The sequence below is a fragment of the Hippopotamus amphibius genome, chromosome 8 (assembly GCF_030028045.1).
Source record: "Hippopotamus amphibius kiboko isolate mHipAmp2 chromosome 8, mHipAmp2.hap2, whole genome shotgun sequence".
Taxonomy (NCBI): Eukaryota; Metazoa; Chordata; class Mammalia; order Artiodactyla; family Hippopotamidae; genus Hippopotamus; species Hippopotamus amphibius.
Genome location: NC_080193.1, coordinates 41,637,591 through 41,656,961, shown reverse-complemented (window position 1 = coordinate 41,656,961; position 19,371 = coordinate 41,637,591). Strand labels below are relative to the sequence as shown.

Sequence of the window (19,371 nt, the reverse complement as noted above, 5' to 3'; positions counted from 1 at the left end):
CACCACACATCCCCAGGGAAAGGCCTCAGCTTTTGACTAAGTCTCTTCCATCTCTGCTTCTTTCCTTCCCTCTGCTTCTCCCCCTTGTGACTTCTGGCTCCCTTAGTTGGTGGCCATTTCTTCCTGAGCTTGGATTCCATTATTCCCCTAGGGAGAGTCATAGGAGACCTTTTTTTTTTTTTTTTTTGGGCACACGGGCTTAGTTGCTCCGTGGCATGTGGGATCTTCCTGGAGCAGGGATCGAACCTGTGTCCCCTGCATTGGCAGGCAGATTCTTAACCACTGCGCCACCTAGGAAGCCCAGGAGACCTTTTTAATGACTCCTTGTATAGATGGCTCAGCCTCAAGAAACCTGAACCCGGGGAAGTTCCTGGTCATCTGGGCTGCAGTCTTTAATTTTGGAGTTGCTGGTCTCCAAGTGAGGGATTGCTGCGCTGCTGGGAGTCCTAGATTCTCATGTCAGAGGATGGTTAGTAAGTTCACTTTAACTCACGGTTACTCCTGAGGAAGCGTGTAGAAGTGATGATGCACTGAGGAACTTTCATTGACTGATACCCACTGTACGTCCAGCAGCAGTTATTGACGTCTGAAGGTAATTAGTGCTGAGCACCCAACACATTTGTTCCTGCCATCAACTCTGGGAGTCAGCCAGGGAGGTCAAGCGAGTTGCCCAGGATCCCAGGACCAGGACAGGGGGAGCCAGGGCCCAAACCCAGGCAGTGGGGCCCTGCAGTCTGTATTCCAGCCGTGGGGAGCCATCGTCACTAACTGTTATCATGGGAGGGATGGGGTGATGCTGTGATGTACTTGGTTGTTCAGATGACCAAAATGTATTTCTCACATGTATTTGGTCTTTGTCCACTGTTTCTGGCTCAGAGCTCCTAAAACCCTTGAAATTTCCTAAGTGCTGAGAGTGATAAATGTGTCTTTTGAGATTTGTATGAGGTGATTTTTGGAAGCCCCTAATGTTGGGGGCTGGTTGCCAGGGGAACCAACCACGGGATTAGAGGTTTGCAACTTTCAGTCTCAATCCCTTGATTTCTGGGGTGGGAGTGGGACTTGAGGCTGATAGTTAGTCACCATTGATCAACGATTTAGTGAATTATGACTACGTAATGAAGCCTTCATCAGAACCCAAAAGGACAACTTTTTGTCCCTTTTTCAGAGAGCTTCCTTGTTGGGGGAACCAGAATGCTTCTGTGCCACTGTGCTGGGCTCCCATTCAGGACTTTGTCCTACATTATCTTGTCACCTGGGTGTTGATTCCTAATCATCAACAACCTTATATATACAAGGGTTAGTTAAAAATTATCCGCACTCTGGCTGCAGTGTGTGGATAATTTTTGACTCACTCTTGTGTGTGTGTGTGTGTGTGTGTGTGTACACATATATATATTTATATATATATACATATATAATATGTATTTATATATAAAAATTATATATATAAACATATATATTATGTATAACATTTATGTAAATTTTTGTATATATATTTTATATATTTATATATATTTTAAGTTGAAGTATAGTTGATTCACAGTGTTGTGTTAATTTCTGCTGTACAGCAAAGTGATTCAGTTATACATATATGTACATTCTTTTTTATATTCTTTTCCATTATGGTTTATTATAGGATATTGAATATAGCTCCTTGAGTTATACAGTAGGACCTTCTTGTTTATCCATTGTATATGTAATAGCTCGCAGTTTGGGGTTCTATAGGCTTTTATAATAAATTGGTAATCTGTGAGTAAACTGGTTTTCCTGAGCTCTGTAAGCCCTTCTATCAAGTTAAGCCCAGGGAGGGGGTTGTTGGAACCTCCAGTTTGCAGCTGGTGGGTCAGAAGCACAGGTGACAATCTGGGCTGTCACTGACATCTAAGGTGAGGGTGGTCCTGTGGGACGAAGCCCTTTGCCCAAGGAATCTGATTCTGTCTCTGGGTTGACAGTGTCGGCATTGAGTTGAATTGCTTGTTGCTGTGGGGAGGCCTCCTACCACACGTTGGAACTGGGCTTGGGAACCCTTTTCCAATGGGGTTCACTCGTATTTTTAACATGTCCATTCTTTCTAATACCAGGCATTTGGGAACCAACCCTTCAGCCAGTGCCTGGGGGCTGGGACAACCTATGTCTAGAGGGCCACTGCACTTGTGCATTTGTTTCCTGAAGCTGTGCCGGGGTGGGGAAGACACACGCTGGTCACTGGTCCTTTCCTCCCTCCCTGGTGGGGCCCAGGAACCATCTGTATGGACTGCGTTCTCTGACAACTGCCCAGTGGAACTGGAAGCGGCCATCCCAGCATCAGCTCGCGGGGTTGATCAGAGAACACAAAATTGCATGGGTAATAACAAGGAAGCCCTGGGCAGCGTTTATCTTTCCCTAGACAATCACAGGCATGTCATTTGACTCTGAATGCTCTGTTACATTTCAGATTTATTTCCAATTATTCAGAGCTGCATCCATGAGAGACAAAGGTGCCTTTGAGCTCCGGCACCTGCTGTTCCCCCCAAATGTCAAGGGCTGACATTTGATGCTTTTATTTGCAGTCAGTGTGTCGATGACTCACTCCTTGCTCCCCAGCCCCCAGGCCCACCACCCCACTCACACCCAGAGAGGACTTTCACTCCACACAGGTGGCAACCTGCACTGCTCAGGAGGACCCAGACCTCCTCCCTCTGCCAGAGCATCCCTGGGTCCTGGGAGAGGCCTCCTTGGCTGGATGCCCCCTTTGCTCCCCATCCCACTCGGGTCAGCACCCAGTGTCCCAGGCAAGGTGCGTATCTTGGGGCGCGAGGGGTGCTCGTCGGCTGCCTGGTGCTGCAGGTGGTGGCGTGGGTGGTGGGGCTTTCTCTCCTGGATGGGGAGGCGCTGGGGGGAGGTGAGTCCTGGTAAAGTCCTTCAGATAAAGTACTCCTTTCTGCTGCTGTCACCGTTGTCGTGGAGGGATGGGTCATCCTGCAGGGCAGCGTCAGCGCTCTCTGCAAACTCCGTGCCCTTGGCTTCGTTGGTGTGGTACGTGCCCTTGTGCCGGTACATGTAGTGCAGAATGAGGAGGAGGAGGCAGACCAGTACGAAGGCCACGGCTGCGATCACACCTGCAGGTGTGGAAGCACACGGCTTTGTGTGGGGGAGGGGCCAGACTGAGTGGGGGAGGGGGCAGGCAGGACCCACAGGATGGTGCCAGGACAGACACGTTGCTGGACAAACACCAAGCCCAGCCAGGCTGGCTCCTTCTTGCCCTACTCTTTCGCTGCCCAGTGCCCTTGCCCCTCGCTCACCTAGGCCCATCTAAGCTACCCCTGATCTCCTCTCTCCCCGCACTCAGCATCCTCAGACTGAGGCTGGAATGTTATCCCAGAACTGACCCCACTCCAAGGCGCTCCTAGTCCATCGAGGACGGCAGACCCACGTGGATCCCCCACTGAAAGCAACGCGTGGGTTTGCCTAAAACTGAGAGGTTCAAAGGACGTTTTGGGTTTTTTTTTTTTTTCTGAGATGTTTCCTTCCAAAGAATTGGGTATTTTATATATAGATATTAAAAGGGTGGAGAAATTATTTTATAAAGACACCATCATTTTTTAAAACCTGGCAAATACAGAGAAATGTAAATGGACACTAACAGGTCCTTCATCCTTTGGCTCAGAAATCACCACGGTTAACAATGTGATGTCCCACCCTCCCAAGAAGCATTCATGTTTAATCGAAGTTCTTCAATCTTTGGATGAATGACGCTCTCTAAACCTTTGTAACACTAGTATTTGGAACTTGCAATCATTTTCAGACTCTTCTTACTGGAGTCCATCTAGCCAATGTGTAATTCTCCAAACACTTATTTGACCATTTTTTCCATGTCTTTGCATATGTTCTCTCTGCTGAAATTATTTTCCCCTCCCCTTGTCTTGCTGGTAAACTTGGATGCTGCTTTCAGAATCCAGCCTCTACCACCTCCTCTAAGAAGACTCCTTTGCCCTGCTCTTCTTCCCCTGCAGAACAAATCACTCCATCCCTTAGTATATCTGCTATACTTTGTAAATCTGAGAAGTTAGAGTTTTAAAAGCAGGACAATCCCAACTGAGGGGTTTCCTGGGCATGGGACTCAAAGTGTAAAACCGGAGAAGTGCCGGAAAAACCGGGCTGAGTTGGCTGTCCTCTGGGGACTGGGAGGGAGAGGGGGCGAGGGCTGTCCCTGGTGCTGGGGGAACCAGGAGGGGGCGGGGCCGAGGGCTGTCCCTGGTGCTGGGGGAACCAGGAGGGGGCGGGGCTGAGGGCTGTCCCTGGTGCTGGGGGAACCAGGAGGGGGCGGGGGCGAGGGCTGTCCCTGGTGCTGGGGGCAGGTCCGGTGACGTGTGGTGTGTGCTCCTCACCCCAGAGCTCCCCTGCGCTGCTGGGAAGTGGGTCTGCAGGAGGGGTCAGGAGATGTGGCTCGAGGGTGGTCAGAAGGAGCAGGTCACTCAGGGCCTTGGCGTGATGGGGTGAGGCGGGAGGCTGGAAGAGTTCGGGTAGAACAGATGGGCGGCACTCTCATGGGGGGAGGTTCAAGTTCACGTGTTTGCTTTGAAACCCCAGAACAAACCCTCTGCCTTGACTTAGAAGGTGGGTTTATTGGGGTAAGGGCCTTTGGAGAATATGCAGAGGCTACAACCCTTCGCAAGTCCCAGCTTTGTAGGACAATTTTGTCTGCAAACACTTCTGTCTGCCTGATGTCGATGGTATTGTCTAAGAAAAGGAAGGTTCAGCCATCCAGTGAGTAGCAGGACATCAGGGTGATTGCCTCCCTCTACCTATTCATACTGAGCTGTGAAATTCCCTAGCTACAGATGAGCTAGTGGGAAGCGTGGATCTCAGAAGGACACCGCAAACTGTACCTTGCAGACTTGGTTGGTCCTGAAACAGTTTGGGGTCACAGCGGTGACCACTGGGGGCCAGTACAGGGTTCAAAGCCAGGCTAGGACGGGGTTAGGATGGAGACGCAGGAGCGTGAGAACTAGGACAAGGCTCGAGGGAGCTGGGGGGGACGTCAGGGAGCCTTGGTCAGCCCCCCAACCCCAGCTCTCCCTTGCCGACGTGGCTCTCCCTCCAGCCCCCCTTCCCTGTGGATCTAGGGCCATGACAGGCCCTGACGTGGGTGCTGAGGCACCCTGCCCACCAGGACACTGTGTTGGACATTTTCTCACCGGGCCAGAGTCCCCTGGTCCACCTTCACACCACACTTGAGGGAAGGAAAGCGGGGCCATGGCAGGTCCTCCCCTGAGGATCCTGACCCGCTGACCCTCCTGGCTGCCTGCGGGGCCCCCGGACAGCATACCTGCAATGACGGCGATGTCCATTTTACTCGAGTCCATCCTGGGGTCGTACTCTGTGGAGGCAGCAGAAGAGCCTGAGGTAAGAGAGGACGTCTGCCCGTGCCCTGCAGTAACTCCACCGAGCTTGCACCCCCTGCTCGCAGGCGCACCGGCTCAGGTGCACAGGAAACAGCATGGCGTGAGGACAGGCCTCTGGCTGGGGGCGCACAGAGTGGGGCCCAGGCTCTCCTTGGCCGCTGACCATTGCCAGAGAGCACTGTGTCACCCCAGGGCTGTCAGACACCATCACGGCATCTCCAGGACCAAGCCAGCTGCATGAGGGACCCCTGGTGCATCCCTGACCCAAGCCCCGCCTGCACCTGCAGATGCTCACCAGACACCTGTGCGGGGCGTGATGGCAGGCGCGACATCAGGGTAATTGCCTGCTTCCGTGCTTAGTGCAGTGACACCTGCCTCTCCAGGCCTCAGCTTTTCTTATGATGATGGTAAAAACAGACCACCTGTGGGGTGTCCACACGTGTCAGGCGTTGGTTTTTAGTTGCTGTCCATCTAGTATACCAGCTGCGTGGTATTATTAGCCCATGTCACAGGTGGGTCACTGATGCTCAGACAGTGATGTGCCCACCCTCACACAGCTGACCCAGTGGACAAGCTTGAGGCTGGGACTTAGCCGGCACTCTCTAGGGGTCCCTGTCTCTCTTCTCACTTGAAGATGCCCCTCCCAGGTGGGCTCCTGTCCAGAGATCCCTCCCTGAGGCTGTCCGCAGGCCTCTGCGTCCTTCTGCAGCAAGGGCCACTCTGCGGTGCTGTCCAAGTTACTAAATGCGTTTTTTTCTGAAGCTCAGTGGTTTGGTCAGAGGGCTAGGATGTCCAGGAGAGCAGGAAGCTCTCCTCTGCAAGATGTGTGAGAGGATTTATTAGAGCACGGAAATAGTGCTCACATGGAAATCCCATGTTCCCATTACAAGGGCTCTACTTCATAATAGTCATTTCCGCTCAGATAACCACTTTAATTATAGCGTGATGAGGTCATTCTCCCCAGCAGGGCTGCCAGATGCCTCTTTCTGATATGAAGCTGCTGGTGGGAAGAAGTGGGGGCTCCAAGCTTGAGGCCGGGAGGGGCAGAGCCAGGCTGGGGGCTCTGAGTGCAGAGCCTGGAGGTGGGGGAGAGGAGAAAAGAAGGCCTCAAGTCAGCAAAGAGACAGAGCCGGTGTCAGGGCGGGGGGGGGGGGGGGAGGTGCAGACAGGAGAAGGTCAAGTGAATGCTGGACTTTGCAATCCAGGGTGGTCAAGTGCAGCCTGGGACTTCGTATCTAGCACATAGTAGGTACTCAAATATCTATGGAATGCACGATCAAGGGGATGAATGCACGCAATAAATGAATGCATGCAGAGGCCAGAGTTCGAGAACGTACTCCATCACTGAACACTTCACAGTTCAGTAAGAAAGAAGAGCCCCTTACCTAATTTGGCATGGATGGTCGTAGAAGCTCAAATACCCAGGATTGCTGTTAGCAATTTTCCAGGTAAAAGCAAGCCTTTCTTAAGTCAGTTTGTCCAATGCAGCCAGGATTAGAAAGGACCACTGTTTCTTCTTTTCAAGACAATTAGCAATTGCTTACCATGCACCCGGTACTGTTCTTAGCACTTAACGTGTTTTAACTCAAATAGTCCCTGCGACAATGCCATTCAGTAGCATTTATTATCATTCCCTTTTTACAGATTTGGAAGCTGAGTTCCAGAAAAGCATAATTGGTTTCCCTGGGTCTCTCCTGTTCGAGCCTGAGCAGCCTCAAGACAACACGCCTAACCCTGCAGGGCCCTGCCCAGTGGTGAGCCTGGGTCAGCTGGGTGAGGACCGGAGGTATTTGGCTTGGATCACTTGGGGTAAATTTCTTGGCTTGTGTGTAGGGACTGGAGCTGCACCATGTGACTGACTCCAGGATAGTGACACTTCAGCCTGGCTGGACGTGCCACATAGGTCAGAACGGGCACAGAGGAGGAAGCTTGGGCATGTCTGGGAAGGTGGGGATGGTGCGAGACAGTGGTTCTCAAAGTGTGGTCCCTGGAACAGCAGCATTTCCTGGGAGCCTGTTAGAAATGCACATTCCTGGGCTCCACCCCAGACCTACAGTACCAGAAACACTGGGTCTGGGGCCCAGAAATCTGTGGTAACAGGCCTGCAGGTGATTCTGATGGGCTCTCAGGGCTGAGAACTGCTGGTGTAAGAGAAGGCTTCCTACAGAGGGTTTCTCAGGATGGGCCCTTGAAGGATGAATAGGAGTTTGACACACAAACAAGAGTATAAGCATTTTAGTCAGAGGGCTTAGCCCCTACAACACTGCTCCCCTCTCTCTAGTTTTCAGTTTTCTCCCCAAATGACTGCTTGCCATCCATGGCACCTAGGCTTCTGAAACCTGGGCTTTGATCTCTTGCCTCTGGAGATGCTGCAGTGAGCATCCTCATTGGCTAAACCCCCTCGTGCTGTTTCAGCCAGCAGCAATGATATGGGATATTTGCAAAAGGCTAGTTGGAGTGAGATTGGATGCTGTCCAGGAAGGTGATGGGTTAGTGTGCTATTGGATTACGAGCCTGGAATGAAAGTCTACCCCTTGCTGAGGTTCAAGGGTAAGTATAAGCTTGGGATTAGGACCACTCTGAGCTCAGGAACTGGAGTGGGGGCTGATAAGCAGCTTGAGGGGGTGGTTTATGGCAAAGCAAGGTGTTATTTATGGCCAAGCGCATATCTGAGATCAGAAAAGACAATGGTCTATTCCTGAGACTGGACAAGCATGAAGGGCTTCCACCCTTTTTTGTAGAGACCCAAAGTGCCCTGCACATTTCCTTCCTAGCTCTCCTCAAGATTGCAAATGCCTCCACCAGAGACAAAGCTCTACAAGTCCCAGAACCACATTGGTCTTGCTCACAGCTGTGTGCCCAGCAGGGCTGCCTGCCTGGCATGGAGTAATAGTTGTTGAGAGTTATCTGAAAGCCTAGTTCCCTCTGGGAAACAGAGGATGAAACTGTCCACGTCGCTGTGATGACCCTTGGGTTCAAATCCTGGCCTGGCTGACTTAACAGCAGCATATTCAGCCAAATGCTTAATAATGGCTTTAGTTTCTGCATGTGTAAAACAAACGCACTTTGCGGGAAGCATTAGAAATGATACGGACACACGTGATAAATATTGTATGTATGTTATATAGACAGTTACTATATGGTACGTAGCTCAGAATAGGTGTTTATCAGTTATAGCCACTGTTTTGATTCTGAGTCTCATTATTACTATGGTGTGCATGCAACCCACTGCCATTCACCTAAGGGACCAGCTCCCAGATGCTGTGGGTCCAGGCAGACGCTGGGCGCTGGTCGTGAATTCCCAGCATCATCCGGCTGACAGTCAAACAGCACCGATGCTCAGTGGCTCTCTTCCCCCTATCACTGCAGGGACCAGGAGAGCTTCCAAGAAATGAAAAGTGAGTCTCTGACCTCAGGTCACTTATGGTTTCCCTGGGAGGTGTGATTGTGGTGGATGAATTATTTAGGGCAGTGTTTGTCGTGCAGGAAGCCCCAAGCCACTGCTGGGTCACAGCCAGCTAGAGAAAGAAGGAGGCAAAGAGAGAGAAAGGGAGGGAGAAATAAAGAAACCAAAACAGGAAGAGAGAGAGGAGACAGAGAAAGAAGCTTAAAAAGCACCAGGGCCATCACCTGCAGCGGGGATGCTGTTTGGGGAGCTCTGTTCTCTTTTGTGCACACGCACCACGAGCACATGCATCTGAGTCACAGTGTGAATGGCGTTTCTTACTGAGGGCAGCATTTACCAAGATGTTTGCAGACTGTGGTTTAGACAGGAACATGACAAGAGGGAATAAACGAAACCCATGGTCCTACAGTGTGGGGTTCAAGGGTGGCCGACTAAGAGATCAAGCAAGGATGGAGAACACAGCACAGCCTCACACCAGCGAAGGCGATGTGGGTGATGGTGGCAGAAAGGCTGAGAAGTCTGATACCTCTGGACTTCTGAACCCCCTGTGTGGCCACCCAGCTGCAGGCCAAGGCCAAGCGCAGGGGCAGCAGATGTTTCCCGTAGCTGTGGATCCAGAGAGGGAGAGGAAGGGAAGGGCTGTTCCTGCCCCCAACTCACATGTGGGGAAGTGACCACCACCCATGGAGGCGGGGTGGGGGCAGGGATCAGGGAGGGAGGCTGATGCTCTCCTAGAGGCCTTGGGAAATTTCAGGGATGGGAAGAATGTTCCGGGAATAGGGAAGTGCGGACACACATCCTGGGGGCTCAGCCTGGGGGGAGGGAGAAACGGGGAGGAGGAGTTACTAGGCAGAAGGCACTGAGTGAAGTTGCCGCTTATGCTCCTAACAGCAAGTCAGCAAAAGGGAAGTGTTTGTCCCTTTTTGTGAGCTGCAGATAATAAAATGCTGCCCAAGGAGCTCGAGTGAGTGGTCAACATCTCACAGCCGAAAGGGGCAGAGCCTGTGTTGTAACCTGGAATTCCCCGGCACTAACATGTGTGCTCTCTCCAGCGCGCCAGCTGCTGCGGTTGGGAACGGCCTTGCTCCTGAGCCAGCTGCAATGTGGCTGCGGCCAGAGCCCTGCCTATTTTCCAGGTCTGCAGGGTGGTCAGCTGCCTTCCCCTGGTCAAAGGCAGCAGCCCCTGGGAGGCAGCCGGGTGCTGCCCCTCCACGCAGGCGACCTTCTCCGCTGTGGCGGGCAGCTTGGGCACAGCTCACACGGTGCAGCACTTCAGCAGCAGCTGCAGCCTCGGGGGGCCGGTGGTGTTTCTCAGATGTCCACAGAGAGCAGCGGTCAGGCGGTGGCCCCAGGGACACACGCTGACCCACCTATCGCCACCAAGGGCCTTGCTTCTCTTGTGCTTTCCGATGAAGCTGTGCTGGGAAGTTCTTTTTCCTGCAAGGCTTTGTCTTCACACCTCCCCACCCACCTCTAATGGTTTTTCCTCTTGTCTCAGGGGTCCTGGAGGAAAGCACCCCATTCCTGTTTCCCATCGCCCACCTGGTCCACACAAGGGGAAGAATTCAGGCACAGGGCAGAGGACTCTTGGAAGAGGAAGATTATTTTAGCCTCAGAATCATAAAGGGAAACGCAGGTTTGTCATCAAGTCCTTGCAGAACTCGCGTCACGACAACGGTGTCAATGCCAGCAATGCAGTGGCAGCTATGACTGTGGCTGGATGGTTTGCTCTGTGCTGCTTATGCTGAGAACCTTCTATTTCAGGGAGCCAACAGATCTGGTCAGAAAAGTCACTTTACCCAGTGCTCTCCGGGGTGATGGCTTTGCGTGAGTCTGACTTTGGGTTCAGGGGAAGGACAGGAACCTTTGTGGCCATAGATAGTCCTCCTTGGCTCGCACTGGAGTTTCTCCTTCCTTTTCTAGCTTTTGGCCTCAAAGGCCTGATGCAAGTAAAGTACAAATCAGCTGATGATTGACCTTTAGTGACTTTCCTTTGGGGTAAGACAAAGGTAAGATAAAGATGTTTACTTTTCTTTGATGGTCTGCTGTTGTCTTGTCCTGAAAGGGTGTAGTGTTCAAGCTACAACTGGAGAAGGATTGGTCTCAGAATGTAAGCGCCCCAAGGAAAGGAACGGATGGCTCACTATCCACTGTCCATCTCACTTGCAAGCCAGCCAAGGTTGGCTGAGCAGTTAGCATTTGCCCAGCCCCGGGCTTCACGGGATGCGAAGAGGATGAGGTCTGTCCCCAGAAGGTTTAGGACTTGGTTGAGGAGACACGACACATTTACATGAAAAGTTAGACTCTGTGTGATCAGGTGTCGAAATGAGTAATAAAGACGTGCCTGGGAAATGGAGTCACAGATGGAGAAAACAAACTCATGGTCACTAGGAGGGCACGGGGGGAGGAGTAAACTGGGAGATTGGGATGGACATATACATGCTACTACATATAAAATAGATAACTGATAAGGACCTACTGTATAGCATAGGGAACTTGTTTCAATACTCTGTAATGACCTATATGAGAAAAGAATCTAAAAAAGAGTGGATAGATGTATATGTATAAATGGTTCATGTTGCTGTAAACCCGAAACTAACACAACATTGTAAATCAACTACACTCAAAAATTAATTTAAAACAATGTGCCTGGGGCTGCTGTAGGGGGGACTCAGCCCCAGAACTTTTAGCTTCTAGGACAGAGAGGCAGCTCAGGATTTTGTTTGTTTATTCTTTCCTTTGGCAAACTTTCTCTAGCACCTACTACATCCCAGTGACCTGGTCAACAGTTGAGGCAAGACCCCCATCTTCAAGGAGCAGATCGTATAGCAGAGACAAGGATGTCTGTGGGTAACTTCGGAAAGGGTCGTTCTCTGGATTCTCACGAAGCCTTCCTGGAGGAGGCAGTCCCCAAGGCTGGCCTGCTGGGATGCTGGGAGAGCAATGCCAGCAGCAGTGGTGAGAGAAGGACATGGAGGGAAAGCTCGAGGTGGGAAGGTGAGGCAAGAGGACCTCCACGTGGGCCTGTCAGGGGCTGGGCTCCCGGCAGCTGCTGGTTGTACACTGATGAAGTGGGGGCGGGGGGTGGGGGGGTTACCTGCCTGCAGCCTCCAGCAGGTCACCCTTCCTATCTGTGCAGAGAGCCTGTGTCTACTTCCCTGGGCTTGCAGGCGAGGCCAATGTGAATTTGACTTTTGTCAGAATGTGCCTGCCAGTCTAAGGTCAAAATGATTGCTCTCAGGGTCTCTGTGTGACACCTTATAAACAATCTCCCCAATCCCAGGGCTGCCAAAGTTCTGTGCGAGGTCATTATGCTGCTCTGAGACCCCATCCAATGATCCAGCCATGCTTTCCTCCTCCTGGACGTGATCCCACCTTCCCTTTTGCCCCGTGCCTGATGCTACTGTATAAAAACAAGGACAGATATCTGGCGGGTACCGAAGCCTCGCAAGCTGCAAAACACCAGCCACATCGAAACAATGGTGGGTGGAGTGCTGGGGCCTGCGAGGGGGTGAGGAGAGGTGGGCTCCCTGCTCTGGACAACAGAGCCACTCCTGGTGTCGGTAAACTGAGAAGATGCAGGCTGGGGGCAGAGGCAGGAAAGAGGGGTCTTCCTGCCTCTGGATCCTTGCTCAGGGAGTTCTCATATCCAGGCATTGTTGTTTGGGGGATGTGCTCAAAGGAGGGGAACTGAAAGCTGTAACTTACAACCCAGAGCATCTGCTTCCAGGCTTTCTTCCACCTATATTTCCCTGCTATTATCCCTGAGTTTTTTTTTTTTTTCAATAGAGCCTTATTCCAATACAATGACCAGCCTGCCTCAATTGAGCTACAGGGTCTAAGTATTGATAAAAGGAAAGGATGCTTTCCCTCCGTTTTTGGGTCCAGAGTATAAAAAATGGAAGACTTCCCTGGTGGTGCAGTGGTTAAGAATCCACCTGCCAAGGCAGGGGACACGGGTTCGATCCCTGGTCCAGGAAGATCCCACATGCCATGGAGCAATTAAGCCCGTGCACAACTACTGAAGCCCACCTGCCTAAAGCCTGTGCTTTGCCGTAAGAGAAGCCACCGCAGTGAGGAGCCTGCACACCACAACAAAGAGGAGACCCCGCTCGTCACAAGAGAAAGCCTGCGTGCAGCAACGAAGACCTAGCGCAGCCAAAATAAATAAATTAATTAATTAAAAAAATGGAGCCACCGTATCCCCAGCCCAGGATGGTGGCAGCAGCGGGCAACAGCAAGAAGCCCTAAAGTGGGGGGTGGCATCTGGGGAGACGAGGGTCTGCTGGGCAAATGCAGTCACTACTGCCCACGTGCGGATGCTCCTCTGAGAGAGGGGACCTTGTCAGCTTGGGCCGCGTGGGGTTTGGGGTTTAAGCAGGCAGCAAATATCCTCATGGCACAGAGTGAGGAAAGGGAACTGCTGTTCCCTCCCCACGCCCTCCCCACTCCCTCCTGAGGAGCGCAGGATTTCTAAGAAAATGGAAATCAGAAGAGACAGGGAGAAGGGCTGGGGAGAAGATCCCAGTCCGGGGGCTGTGTCTGGTCCTGGGGAGGAGCCTGGCGCTTGGTCTCCGTCCTCTGCTCAGGCCGGGGAGGGGCTGGAGGGGTGTCTGGTTCAGCAGGCACCGCCAGAAGCTCAGACTTAAGACAATGCGGTGACCACGGAAAGGAACTCAGCAAGTTTGCTCTTCTCTGGCCCCAAGAATGGAGACAAAGTAGCCTTTCCTTTTATCAGTACTTAGACCCTGTAGCTCAACTGAGGCAGGCTGGTCATTGTATTGGAATAAGGCTCTATTAAAAAAAAAAAAGGCTCAGGGATAATAGCAGGGAAATACAAGTGGAGGAAAGAGCCTGGAAGCAGATACTCTGGGTTGTAAGTTACAGCATCCTCAGCTTTCAGTTCCCCTCCTCTGAGCACATCCCCCAAACAACAATGCCTGGATATGAGGACTCCCTGAGCAAGGATCCAGAGGCAGGAAGACCCCCTTTCCTGCCTCTGCCCCCAGCCTGCATCTTCTCAGTTTACCGACCCCAGGAATGGCTCTGTTGTCCAGAGCAGGGAGCCCACCTCTCCTCACCCCCTCACAGGGGTGGCTTTAGCACACCGGGAGAGGAGACCCAACTATGTAACTTCTGATTGGCACCAGTTCCTTTATCAAGCTCGCTGATCTTCACGTTGAAAGGAGAACAAGGTTAAGAGGGAAGAGAAGCTGAGGAGTAGAGGAGGTGGATGCTGCCTGAGAGGGAGGCAGTGTCCCTGCTCCGACTAAGGTCAGGATCCAGGCTCCGAGGCCCTCACGCCCCACTGGGAGAGGGATGGATTGGAGCCCTCCTATCCGTGTGTGCACAGGGCTGTGCTCAGCTTCCGGGGTTTGTGTGAGGCCCGGATCAGTGTGTGGAGCTGGTGTCAAGGCCCTTTACGCCTTGGCCATTCCCAGCTGATGGCCCTCTCCCTGGCCTTGCTCTATCCAGCCAGGCCGGGCGGCATCTTGGGGGTGGGATTTGTCCTCATGGGCAGTTCTGCAGCTCTGTCCCTGACCCCCACCCAGATCCAGCCCATTGTCTAAGCCCCAGGCTCCCCAGGCTTGGGTGGGCTCAGAGGTCCCCAGGCACAGTCCGTTCCCAAGGGCCCATCTGTCTCATCCTCCCGAGAGGGGCTCTGCCTGCTGAGAACTCACCCCTCGACTCCCCTCTGGACTCTTACACATGCTTCAGCAGCTCACAAGGGGATGCCTCTCTGACCTCTGACCTCTGATCCCTGGAGGAAAAGAATGCCTAACTCCCAGGGCAGACATACATGGCAAGCCTAGCACGGAACGAGGGTTCAGTATGGCGGGTCCCCGGGGGAAAGAACATCCTTCTATCTCTGTTTTTCTTTCAAGGCTAAAGGGAGACTGGGAGCCCGGAAGCATTTGGGAGGAATTTGCTAAATTATGGATAAAAAGGAAACAGATAAATGTACACACCACCCACTGAGTACAAGACACAAGGCCCTAAGGAGGGAAGGAATTAAACACCCGTAGGAGTCTTACCAGTCTCCTCAAATGGCACGGTCCCCACCCTTCCCATCTTGAGGCAGGATGACACCTGCAGCGTAGGATAGAATTTCTCAGGCAAGTTACCCCACATCCTGGAGCCTCCTTTCCTTATCTGTAACACAGAGATAGTAAAATCCCAGCCTAACAAGACTGACAGCCCAGGCCCTGGTTCTCAAACTTGAGTGTGTGGCGGAAGTGCCTGAGGGATGGGATTTGTTACACCCCAGCTTCCTGGGTCACTGCCCCCACCATCCAGATTCTGAGTCAGCAAGCCTGGGTTGGACCAAGATGCTTCGTTTCTCACACATTCCCAGGTGATGCTGCTGGTCCGGGAGCCTCCCTTTGAGAACCACTGAGCTCATGACCGTAAATGCTGCTTACAGAGTGCGTGGCTCCTTTCAAACGCTGTTACACACCACCCTGTGCAAGGGGGTGATATTAGGCTTCAGTGGATAGAAATGGGGGGGCCTGGTACCCTCTCATCAATGCAAACAAGCAGCCACCATCACAGCTGCCCTGGCCACGGCCTGAGCTCAGGACCAGCTGATGTAGCTGGAGCCTTGGCACAGTGACACCCTCTGAGCATTTGTCACCTCTGCCGGCTCCCCCGCCTGGCTGGGCCAAGGGACAGGGGATGCTGTCTGTGCCAGGGTCTGGTAGCTGCACACACCCTCTGATCAATGCCCAGTCAGGAGACTGCAGCCTTGTTCTCTGGAAATTCTGAAAGGGTCCTCAGCTGCCTTAGATGCCCGTGTGTGCACTGAGTGACTGGGGTGAGACCCAGGGAAGGAAGAAGAGCCGCTGCTGATTCAGCCTGGCACACCTGGGCTCCAATGATGCAGCATGGAAAGTGCTTCTCCAAAGGAAGGGGTCTGGGGCGCCAAAATGGCAAAGGAAGGAAGTGGATTCGCGGAGATATTGGGCTGGCCAAAAAGTTCGTTCAGGTCTTCGCATAGGATGGTAGGGAAAAACCCCAACGAACTTTTGGGCCAATCCAATATTTTGAGGAGCCAGAAGAGGGACTGTCGATCAGGGTTGCCTGGCTTCCCAGATCCCAGCTCCACCAGAACCAGCTGGAGCTCAAAAGGCTCTGGACATGCCTTTTCCAGCCCCAGCTCCATCTAGATGTGGGGAAGACCAAGGGTGCACAGAACGCCCCACCTGCCAGGTAGGCGCCCCCCCCCCCCCCCCCATACCGGTGAGCTGAGCACGGCGGCCAGGCACAGAGTGGACGGGGGCAGCACGAGGGCCGGTCCCGCAGGGCGACTGAGCCCCCCGCCCACACCTTGACCTCCTTGGGAAGGGTTAACCGCAGTCTCCTGCTGTGTCAAATGCGATGGAGGTACTCCGTAGTCTCCTCGTGCGCTAGCGCGCGGTGAGCACCCAGCACAGCGCCTGGCGTACACTGGCTGTTTGAGTATCACTTACTACCCTTGTCCACAGTGTTGACACAGCTTCGCTCAAAGCGGGGTCCTCACAAGTGGGCAACTTTCATTCTCTCAGACACTCTTTAGCAAGCGTGTCACCCTTTGGATCAAACACTCCATTTCTAGGCATTGATCCTGGAGAAATCACCTGAAACAGGAACAAAAATTCATGCGTGGCACGGTGTATTGCCATTGGGTTTAAAATGGAAAATAAAAGAGAGGACAGTCTACATGTTCCACGTCAAGAAATTGCTTCCGTAATTACGATACACCCACAGGATCGACTGTTCTGCAGTTACTGAAGGGATGCGCGGGAATTCTTAGTGACAGGAGGAAATGCTTACAGTATGATTTAACGGAAAGGAACAGGACTCTAAATATAAATAATGTTAAATATGTAAAAATAAGTCTTAGTAAAAGGAATGAAAGGAATATACTTTCCTGAGATGGTGGCATTTGGGTGGTTACAGGTGGGGGTTAGGTCATGGGGGTACTGCTTTCTGATATATAGTTTTCACACACATCCGCACCCACACATACATTCACACACACACACACAGCCTCCCGTGACCCGCAGCCCTGCCAGTGGCCCCGCCTGGGCTGACGCAGGTCCTTCTCTAAGGCATGGTCCCCAGCCTTCACTGGCGGGACAGGGAGCATCTCAGGTTGTTGATGGTTATGTCCCAGCCAGGGCGAAGCATGTCAATGGTGGGCAGAATCCGGGGTGTGATGGGGAAGACAGTTCTGTAAGGAGCAGCTGCCGCTCAGTGAGATGCAGAGGCCAGGAAGTGGGCCTGCGATGCTCTCCCAGGTCCTGATTTCGGGCTGGGGGGACCAGAGTGGGGACCAAGGACCTGACCTCTCCAGCTTAGGGAAGAGCAGAGGCCAGGGTTATAAGCCTCTCCCTGGGGGAACCCGGGACATCTGGCTTCTCTGAAGCTTTATCTGAAGAGAATGTCACCTCCCCCAGACTCCCCTCCCCATCAAAGCAGGACCTGCCCCTGGTGGGTCTGTGTGGCCTTTGTCTGCTCTCCCATTCACACCCCAAGGCCCGGGCTGCCCCCCAGCCCCCACTTCTCCAGTGACTCTGTTGCCTGGGGTCTCTTGCCATCTGAAACCTTCCTTTCTGGATATGCATAATGATATAAGTAGCACCATTTGGGGGCTCACTTTACAAGTGCCTGTACTGGTGTGATTTCTCACAAGAACCACTGAGGTGGATGCTATAATGCCCATCACCATACAGTGGAGGAAACTGGAACTTGCCCGAGGTCACACAATGGTGACAGGAGGGATTGGGATGGGTTCAGTCTGATTCCAAAGCTTGTTTCAGAATCATCCCTTCAGAGAAGGTTCACTGAGGGCCCAGATCATGTTCCTTGTTTTAAAGCCTGAGGGTCTAACAGTGAACAATGCAGAGACCCACCCTCAGGGGGCTTCCACTCCAGGGGAGGGAGCAGACAACAGGGAATTAAAAATGTGTATCCATGCTATAAGGCCAAGGGGTGATAAATCCTGAGGACATGAAGAAGGGACAAGGGGAGACTGATCGGGAAGGCCACCCAGAGGAGGCAGCTTTTGGGCTGTGCTAGACTGAATGCTTGTCTGCCCACCCTCCTCCACCAACTCACATGTTGAAACCTAACCCTCAGTGTGATGGAATTAGGAGGTCACTGGAAAGAGGCGGTAACTAGGTCATGAGGGTTGAGTCTTCATGAATGGGATTAGAGCCCTTACAAAAGAGACCCCAGACAACCCCTCAGCCCTTCTGTCACATGAGGACACAGAGAGAAGATGGTGGCCTGTGAAGCAGAAGGTGGGCCCCCACCAGATATCAAATCTGCTGGTGCTTTGATCTTGGACTTCCCAGGCCCCAGAACTGTCAGAAATCTATGTCTGTTGTTTTAGCCCCCAGTCTGTGGTACTCATTATATCAGCCAGAAAGGACTAACACGGGCTGAAATAAGGGAGCCCGTGAGCCCTGCGGACATCTGAATGAGGAGGGTCCCAAGCAGACACCAGCCAGGTGATGTGTTCCCCGGGTGAGCCAGGGACTGTGTGGCTGCTGCAGGGTCAGGGAGGGGCAGTGCTAGAAGATGCGGTGATGGCCCGACAGGCTGGACCCCAAGGGCTTCTGTGAAGGATGGGAGGCCACGGCGGGGCTCCAGCAGGAACCGTATGAACTGTGTGTGCTTGAGGGCTGTCACTCTGGCTGCTGTGCTGAGGACTGACCCTGGGTGAGGATGGGAGAGGCTATGGCCGTGGTCCAGGCAAGTGCTTGGACCAGAACCGTGGTGGCACAGGTGATGAGGAACAGGGAGATTTTGGCTATATCAGGACTCTGGGGCACATTGGACTTGCTGACGGATGAGATGTGGAGTGTGCAAATAAAGAAAAAAAAAATAGAAGAGTCAGTTTGGGCCTGAGCGGAAGGAGTTGCGGTTCACTAGGAGGGGGGCCTGGGGTCAAGGTCTGGTCGGGGAGGAGATCAGTGCTGGCTGATGATGTGTTGTGCCTGGGGAGCCTGCTAGACTTGAAGTGCAGGTGCAGTGCAGGCCACTGGAGAGAGGAAACTGGAGCTCCCAGAGAGGTGAGGGCTGAGGGAGTAGCTGGGGGGAGGCAGTCTCCAGCATCTTGACGGTGCTCACAGCCACGGGCTGGGACAGGACCCCAGCAAGCGGAAATGAAGGAGAGAAGCTGAGCTGAGCCCTGGGCCTTGGGCATGTGGGGCTGGCACTGGAACCCAGGACGAAGCAGGCAGTGAGCCAGGAGGAGCCCAGGGGGAGGGTTACCTGGAAAACTGGCCCCTGCAGTGCTGCGCCGCCCCATCACAGCTTTCTTCCTGCTCTGTTTACGGCTGCCCTGTGCTCCCTGGGGTCTGTGTGTGTACTAGACTCCACCTCCTCACCGCTGAGACCTCCCCCCTCTCTCCTGCATCATCAAACTGTCTCCAGCTAGCGGATCCCTCCCCCCCCACCCCCCTGCTGTGACAGGATGCTATTCTCCAAACTTAAGAAAAGATAAGCCTCCCTTCACATCTTGTCACCCTCCAACTCCCTTTCTCTGCTCCCCTTTACAGCAAAGCTCCTCAAACAGATTTCTATACCTTTTTT

The 19,371-nt window shown here is 52.9% G+C and overlaps 1 protein-coding gene across 2 annotated transcripts in view; it reads right to left on the bottom strand.

Annotated features, from left to right (window-relative positions):
• Positions 1–2,424: 2,424 nt before the first annotated feature.
• GYPC (glycophorin C (Gerbich blood group)) overlaps positions 2,425–19,371 on the bottom strand; it is a 43,637-nt gene continuing 26,690 nt past the window's right edge. The window contains exons 1-3 of one of the 2 annotated variants that reach the window (XM_057743820.1): positions 5,680–5,797; positions 5,309–5,359; positions 2,425–3,098 (exon numbers count right to left, since the gene is read on the bottom strand). In XM_057743820.1, the coding sequence (XP_057599803.1) occupies positions 2,902–3,098; positions 5,309–5,359; positions 5,680–5,716 (285 nt within the window). In that variant the 5' untranslated portion in view covers positions 5,717–5,797 and the 3' untranslated portion in view covers positions 2,425–2,901. Of the gene's footprint in view, positions 3,099–5,308; positions 5,360–5,679; positions 5,798–19,371 lie in introns of those variants that run through there. The other variant, XM_057743819.1, reaches the window with a different exon arrangement.